This window comes from Sinocyclocheilus anshuiensis, unplaced genomic scaffold (assembly GCF_001515605.1).
Source record: "Sinocyclocheilus anshuiensis isolate Anshui unplaced genomic scaffold, SAMN03320099.WGS_v1.1 scaffold481, whole genome shotgun sequence".
Classification (NCBI taxonomy): Eukaryota; Metazoa; Chordata; class Actinopteri; order Cypriniformes; family Cyprinidae; genus Sinocyclocheilus; species Sinocyclocheilus anshuiensis.
In genome coordinates this window covers 371,041-379,909 of record NW_015539907.1, presented here as the reverse complement: position 1 = coordinate 379,909, position 8,869 = coordinate 371,041, and the positions used below count along the sequence as shown (strand labels likewise).

The 8,869-nt window shown below is 36.9% G+C and overlaps 1 protein-coding gene across 1 annotated transcript in view; it reads right to left on the bottom strand.

Annotated features, from left to right (window-relative positions):
- Positions 1-8,869, bottom strand: part of LOC107686324 (inositol 1,4,5-trisphosphate receptor type 2-like) — a 91,296-nt gene that overhangs the window by 5,704 nt on the left and 76,723 nt on the right. The window contains exon 58 of the mRNA XM_016483291.1: positions 8,135-8,295. Coding sequence (XP_016338777.1) covers positions 8,135-8,295 — 161 coding nt within the window. The remainder of the gene's footprint in view (positions 1-8,134; positions 8,296-8,869) is intronic.

The window sequence follows — 8,869 nt, the reverse complement described above, 5'->3', positions numbered from 1 at the left end:
CAAAACTCTGCATTTGAACAGTCAATAGCAAATACTTAAACTAATAATAAAACAGTAGCTGATTCAGAAGCGCCAGATATTCATAGCAAAGTCAGAATTACCTCTTCTCCTAGGTTCACGAAACGGTCGTCCATAAAATGCATTGCTGTTCTGTTGTAAGTAATCTTAAAGATTCCTAAATGCATCTACTTTCGGAAGGCCAAATAAAGTGCTTTTGCTTTCGCCTAGAAACACACAGCGTCTCTCTGACATGGCTGCTTCAACACTAACTGCGGTTACTGAAACCACGCCTTCTTTCTTTGCGTGCACATTTGGGCCGCATTATGCTAATATTGCCACATAGTGAGGTAGATATGTGGGGGCGTGTTAGAACGAGCCGTTTTAGGGGGGCGTGGCAGAGTCTTAACTTTGATAAAGAATATCTCTTTGGTTTTGAGACTTTAGTCTTTGCAACTTCAGGGATCTTATCTATGCACAATCAGCTTGTAACACTCCAAAGAGAAAGGAAAACTTGAAATCGCATCATATGACCCCTTTAATAGAAAAAATATTTTCAGAACCAATAATGCTGAAAAAGTGATATTTTTTCATGATAGAATAATGACTAAAAAACTACAAAACAAAACTACAAAACAATAACAGTCCTCAGAAAAACTGAGACTTAGAGATTATACATAATAACAGGAACACCGCTCACAGCAGGTGATTTGAAGTATAAGAGTAATTGTCTTCAAAATCATTGCTGAATGTGATGAATGAGTTACAAAAGCGGGTTTAATGGCTCTAGGATTTAACGACACTACTTATTGAAGGATGTTTTACCCTGCTGACAGTCTCACACTCTACAGTGCAAGTGAAGCAGCAGAGTTTTGTTGCATAACAGTTGCAGTTAAAGTCTGTAGCACACTAAAGCACAGCATGTTGCCACCAAGCGGCAACCTTCCGGTCTCTCTATTGAAACCAACACGGAAGTGACTTAAACTGCAATTCATCGACTGGCCGCTATAGACTGGCTCCAAAAGGGAGTCAGTCCCATAAACTCCCCATGTTAAAATGCCCAACTTTGCAGCAGAAAAAAAATGTGTTTACAGCCTGGTACAAAAAGTGGTTTTGGTCTATATAGCTAATTTTGCCCTTTATGACAACTGTGAGGGGGGTTAATTTTTAACTCATCCATTTAAATTATATTAAGCCTTAAAGTCCAGCAAAATTAGGGGCGTGGCCACTTGAGTGACAGGTGGATTGCCGCTGCTGTGTCACCACCGTTGCGCAAGGCGGGTGCGGTTTCAGCAACCAGCTCCACCCACATCCCGCCTTTTTGCCCATTTTCGATTATCCGGGAGTGATGCGCAGCCAAGATGGCGACGGCCGTCTCCGCACACTTTGAGCGTCAAAAATGCTCTTCAGAAACCTACGGGTGACGTCACGGACACTACGTCCATGTTTTTTTACAGTCTATGGTTGCCACCAAAAAACTGCCACTCTAAAAAGCAGTGGAAAATGGTAGGCCTCAAAAATGGGTCACAAATGGGTCACAAATCTGTTTTGATCAGGTTGTGGATAGAAGCTTCACAGTAAGTTTACACTGCTGTTGAAGTTTAGGGTGTAAAAAGATTTTTTAAGTCTTTTATGCTCACCTAGGATGCATTTATAAAAAATAAAAAAAAACAGTAAAAAAAGGAACATTGTCAAATATTATTCCAATTTAAAATAACAGTTTTCTATTATAATATATTTTAAAATCCAATTCATTCCTTTGATGGCAAAGCTGAATTTTCAGCGTCATTAATCCAGTCTTCAGTGTCACATGATTCTTCAGAAATCATTCGAATAAGCTGTTTTGCTGCTTACGAAGCATTCAATTCTGCTTACATTTTTTGTGGAAATAGATTTTTATTTGTAACAATGTAAAAGTCTTAAAAGTGTAAAAGTATTAGAAATTTCTGACCCACCGTGCAAAGTTCAATTAATCAGAACACAAATTCATCGCTTGGAGGAATCTATTCATATTAGATGTCAACATGGACAGGATATTTGACATCACAAAGTAAAAGAAAATGAGACCCAGACTACATTAAAATGTTTTAAATGGCTTTGTGCTGCGAACTATCGCCTGACTAGACTAGAGAATGGACGACAAAGTTGATCATCATGACCCATATTTACATGCAAAAGCAAGCTCATGAATATGAGCCAGTGTGCTGAAACTCCCTCAAGCTTTTTCCTTCAAAAGCTAAAGCATATAGAGGTAAATCTGGACACTTTTAACACCTGGATGCAAAGATAACTCTAGAAACAGGAAGTAGTCATGCAAATGAACCGCAGTCAGAGTTTTTTTGTGTTTTAGATAATAACAGTGAGTCATTCTGCTTGTAAAGTGTGTGTGCCCACACAGTAGCTCACGCACAAGATATTTGTTTGTGTTCTACAATTTGCTGTGTGTGATTAGTGTGTATATATGAGCTTATCTAGTCTGGGGTGTGTGAGATAAGGAGGGGGGTAACAGAGCGGTGGCTCATCACAGCAGTTATGTAAGGTGCTTTTCACAGTCAGCCTGACAGAAGCGCTTCAAGGTGCACAAAGAGTTCCAGGATATGTTTAGAGGTGGGAAACGACTGCCTTCCCTTACACAATCATGAAACACGCTCACGAGGTGACACACCTGGGCACACGCATCTTCTGATTCGAACACAGTGCTTTTCTCTGCTATACAATAGGGAATGAGGCTTTCCAAGAAAAATACACTGGATAAACACGCCGCTCTTCTAAGAAACAGGCACATGAACAAGGTCAAGCACACTTTCACATCAAATCGGGGCACAGCGACTCTCTCGCTGGAAAAGAGCAGTCCGGTTTTGCTGAAGGTTTCAATGGGATCTTAAATGGAAAGAAAGGGAAAATTAGAATTAGGAATAAAATGCTGCTAATTGGTTCCAGGGAATGGTGCATTATGAATCTATGAAAAACATTAAAGGAAGTGGGAAAACATAGGTGAAGTGAGGACAGATGAACAGAGACTAGATTGTGAGGGGTTGAGTCTCATGAACCACCCCATTTTTCACTAAGGATACAAAGGGGGCTAAAATACAAACAAACAAATAGAAAGCCAAAGAGGAGACATGAAACCTGGACACCATTGAGCGAGTTTAGTCAGGGTCAACTTATCATAAAATTATACATGATTAATAAACACTGAACATTCAGTGATAAGGGCCTTCCCACTCAAGCTCAAGGCAAGAAAAATATTAACATGTTCATATATTGAATATGCACTACTGTTAAAAGGTTTGGGGTCAGAAAGATTTTTGATAACATTTTACATTAGTTAAACTAGCAATGAACAATACTTCTAATACATTTAATTAATTTTACTTAATGTCAATCTCAACATTTATTAATAAAGTTTTAAGTTCAAAAGTCGTATCTGTTCACATTAGTTAATGCCCAGTGAACTGTAACATTCAAATGAGCAACTAACATTAACAAAGGTTGATGAATGACATCAAATATATTGCTCATTGTTAATTAATGCATTAACTAATGTTAACAAATTAGACTATACTGTAAAGTGTTCCTAGATTGTTTTGAAAGAAGTCCCTTTTGCTCAATAAGGCAACATTTATTTGATCAAAAATACAGTAAAAACATGTTATGCAACTGTTATTGTAATTATATTGTAATGTTATGTAAAAACATTTTATGTAATTGGTTAGAATAAACTGTGGTGAATAAACAACGACATTTTTGAATGAATTTAAAAGACTGAAATTATAAGTCATTTAGTGTTAATGTTCCTAAATTATGGAACTCATTACCCCTTACTCTCCGTACCATCCCATCTTTGTCTGCTTTCAAGAGTCAGTTAAAAACATATCCGTTTAAAATGTACTTTGGATAATGGCTATATGTTGTATGTGTGTTTATATTGTATTTGTGTCCATATTGCTTGTGTGGATGTACAAAACTACTTGTTAAGCGACCTTGAGCTACAGAAAGGCGCTATATAAATAAAACTTCTTCTTCTTCTATAAGTTAAATATCCATTCTAGCACTGATTTTAAATAAATTCATACTTTATTTAGCAAATACACATTGATCACAACTGATCAAGAAGACATTTATAATGTTTATATAATATTTTAATTTCAAATAAATGCTGTTCCTTTGAACTTACTATTCATTAAAGGATCCTGAAAAACAGCACAACTGCTTTCAACATTGATACTAATAAGTAATCTTTCTCGAGCACCAAATTAGCATGTTAGAATGGTTTCTGAATGATCATGCGACACTAAAGGCTGCTGAAAATTAAGCTTTGCCATCACAGAAATAAATGACACTTTAAAATGTATTAACATGGAAAACAGTTATAATATTTCACAATATTAAAATCTTTACAGTATTTTTTATCAAATAAATGCATCCTCATAAGAGACTTCTTTCAAAAACATTAAACATTTTTTTACCAACCCCAAACCTTTGAATGGTAGTGTATGCAAACAACCAAATTAACCGAAATGAACCTGCAACTAAGACAGACAAAAATATTATAACGTCAAAGAAATTACATTAATCACAAATAGCACCTTATAACGTAGCAGCTAATACCTCACAAACATACACGCACACATATACGCTTCAGCACATTAACGCCGCTGCAGCCTTGTGTGTGGGAAAGGTGTTTGAGCTGTCATTAAAGCACCATTAAACTTCTTTTCCCATCTGACAGACAGCATAATCGTTCGATCACGTGTCCTCGGCTCTCATCACCATAAAGCTGCTGTTTTGTAATAGAAAGGCGGTTTCAGAGCACTGGAAATAGCAGCATGATTGCAATAATCTGTTTGATTAACATGGCTGGCTGCTGCACACGCACTCCTGCAGTCATCCGTTCACACACACACACACACACACACACACACATCCAGCTGGGAGAAGCGAATCCAACGGTGAATCCGTGACCTTTGAACTCGCATTGATCGCAAGTCTAGAGGCCGAGGAGTTTTTTATTCTCGTTCCTGCCGACAGCGCATGACGATGGTGTTGCCAAGGAGACGCCTGACTCACTGTGTGATAATGAGCGGCGTAGCAGGTGTGTGTGTGGGACAGGAAAGCACGTGTCAGGACAGGCTGAGCTAATAGCAGGCCACTTGAGATGGGTTACATAACAATGCTGTGACTGCTGCAGTACCTGCTCACACTCTCTTTCCAGCAGCCTGTGAGTGATAATCACACACACACACACACACACACACCTGCTTTAATGTAAACTTGCAGTTGAAACTCTGTGCTGCACTCTTCTCTTTGAATACAAGCAGAGAAGCTACGGTGAGCTGGTTTGCAGAGATTTGCATTAGTTGTGTTTTCAGGTGACTACACACACACACACACTTCATTTAAAAGCCAGACTGTAGTATTTTGCATTCAGTTACTGTTTCCTGCCGCCTGCTATACTACAAAAGCTGAAGATCCTTATATGAGACAGAACAAGCTAAACAAGTGTTATTTATGTTTCGCCCATGCCTCATCTCTCCCATCTCAGCTTTAATGAGGGCCCTTTTGTTTGCAGCAACTCACAGTAATTAGTTAATATAGTACTAATAGAACTCTATGTGTCATCAGTAGGGCTGCATGGTATCTGGGCCTGCAGAAAGCTCTGTAGATTTCCACACAATACAAACACCGGTCTACTAACATGCCATTTTATTGGCCAGGCTGATAAAATGGGCAACCTTTGGCCCTTTTCAGCTTATCAGCATCTGCCACTAACAGTGCACTTAGATTTTTTTTGTTTTACATTCATATTTTTATTCAGCAAGGATGCAATAAACTGATCAAAAGTGACAGTAAAGACATTTATAATGTTATAAAGATTTTTATTTGAAATCAGTTGTTATTTTCGAACTTTCTATTCATTAAAGAATCCTGAAAAAATACGCATCATGGTTTTTATTAAAATATTTAGCAGTAAAACTCTTTTCAACATTGATAATAATGTTTCTTGAGTACCAAATCAGCATATTTGAATGATTTCTGAAGGGTCATGTGACACTGAAGATTGAAGGAATGGCTGCGGAGAATTCAGTTTGGCCATGACAGGAATACATTTAAAATATATTAAAATGTTATTTTATTTGTTAATTGTAAGACTATTTCACAATTTTCACCTTTTTTATTAATATTTTCATTTAAATGCAGCCTTGGTGAGCTTAAGAGACTTTAAAAAAAAACATTAAAAGTTTGACACCAAACGTCTGAACGTATATTAGTGTATATGCACTGCCAATCATATGTTTGAAGTCATGGCACATAAACATTCTCATTCTTTTTTTACATTTTAGAATAACAGATAAATAGTAACGTCATAAAAACTTTAAAATAACACAAGTAAAAGTATGGCAATTATGTGTAGTTATCAATAATGTTACCATTACTAATAAAGTAACCATTATATTTTCTCTTAATTTCTTCATGTGGTCCTGGGATGCTTTTTAAGCAGCAGTACCCATGGCAGTTTTTTTTGCCACAAAATTTTATGTATGTAAATACAATCGAAATTGTGCAAATTCTATTTGGGCCTAGTCATTTAAATCAGTCTTCTTGTGCAATATTCATTATTGCACAAAACATAACAGGTGTCCTATAGGAAACCACACAGACTCCTGTTCTTCTCTCCTCCGCTATGAACATTAGCCCCACTTGTCACATTATCATAGAGAGGAAGCACTTTTAATAAGGGTTCTAATTACTACACTACTTTCAGTATACTCTGTGAGATACCAGCAGAAACAGAAGGTCACACACATATATAAACAAACAAATGAGTGCGCACACACACACACACACACACACACACACACACACACAACCTTAAAGACCAACTTAACCCCTTAACTGTCACCCCCCATTTTTAAAAATAGGCATGAAAGTGCACTATCCAAACTTAAATTGTTGTAATTTATGAACACTTTGGAATACAGACACAAGGTTGGTCTCTTTTTAAAGAAGAAAATCAGCAGATTATTTCCATCAAGGGAGTCTTTCTCTTATTTTAAGGAAGTTCACTGTCTCCTTTTACTGGTGCCCACTGAAGACACTCTGCTCCAAGTCAGAGACAGAGATATAAACACACACACACACACACACACACACACACACACACACACACACAAACACACACACAAACACACACACAAACACTTTCCCAGCGAGTCCTTGGTTTGTCACTGCTAACAATGTCAAAAATGACAATGCAAACAAGAATCCAGTTATATTATGTTCACTGTACCATTAAGTGTTTTAATATTTATAAACGTATTATTCATGAATTAATGACAAAGTTGACACATTCTTAATTAATTACTCATGAATTACAACTTGAGTAAAAACAAGACAGTCAAATGATGTCAGACATATTGGCACAGACATAACTGACTGAGACGAAACAAACAACATTCCTGAAATTAAGTCAGCTGATTAACATACAGTGGACTCCAAAAAAGTATTTGGACATTTAAAATGTCTGAATTTCACTGCATTACATAAGAAAATTATGTAATTCAAATGATGCTTTTCTTATAACTACATTTTTTTTAGACTTTTTGCATTTATGTACTATATGAAAGCTTTTTTTCTGCCACAGAACAAAAAATATAAAAGGCAATTATGACTTTTTATCTCACAATACTGACTTTGTTTCAAAACTACAAATTTATACATCACAATCACAAGTTATACACCGAGTTTACATCTCACAATTCTGACTTTCTGACTACATCTCACAACTCAAGAATTGAGAGTTTAAGCTGGATTTACATCTCACAATTTTGACCATTCTCGCAATCAAACTGCAGTCTTAATTTGGACTTCTCCAAATTGCACATTTATCTCAGAATTGCGGTTCTAAGTTTATTTCACAATTCTGACTTTTTTTCACGTGGTGGAAACAAGCTTCCCTATTTACGTTTAACCAACTGGTGTGGTAAGTAATAGTTGATGCAAGAAAACAGGTTCACACAGGTGTTCCATCAGAGTAAACACAGATCACATTAACTATGAACATGACAACCAGAACGTGACCAAATACATTTTAGGGGTCAATGTATCATAGCACCAAATGTGGTGATGAACTAACCTTAATCATTTGGGCTACGTAGCTCTCGGGGCCCGTGTACTCGGTGGGGTCCTTCACCTTCACCAAGACTAGGAAGTACAAATAGTGCCACATGTTGTGCTCGGACTTGATGTGCTCCTCAAACGACACGGTCTTGTTATCAAACTTGTCTCTCTCAAGGCCTAAAGATGAGCAGATAATAAAAATGAAAGGTTCTTCAAAGAAAGAACCCACTCTGTCTATCAAAATCAATTGTTTTATTCATGGTATCCCACTTTTTATAGTCACTATAAAACTTTCTCTCACATCAGTTATACTCTAACATAGACTTTATGCCCTACTTAGTGGAGTAAATGTCACCATGATCATAGTTGAATCCATCAAATAAAAAGCCCTGTCACAGACCTCAAATACAAATTCAAAGGCAGGCAGAGTAACAGAATGTGACAGGGCATGACATCTGCTTAGTCGCCCCACTGGCTAGTTCCAAGCCATTCTAAGATGTTTGCTGCTGTGCAGATGTTGAAAAGTGCTGTTTTAAAAGGGCTATATTCTACACTTTTGTAGCATTTAATTTTTTGCATTAAAAAACATTAATTTACTGGACAATTTTCTGCCCTCACTCCGTCCCTTATGAATACGAGTTTTTGCTACTGTAACTTTAAAATCACTTCTGCATGTGGAAGAGACTGAAATCTTACACTTCAGCATAGCACTCAACTTATTCAAGGATTCCCAAAATTTTTGACCAATTTG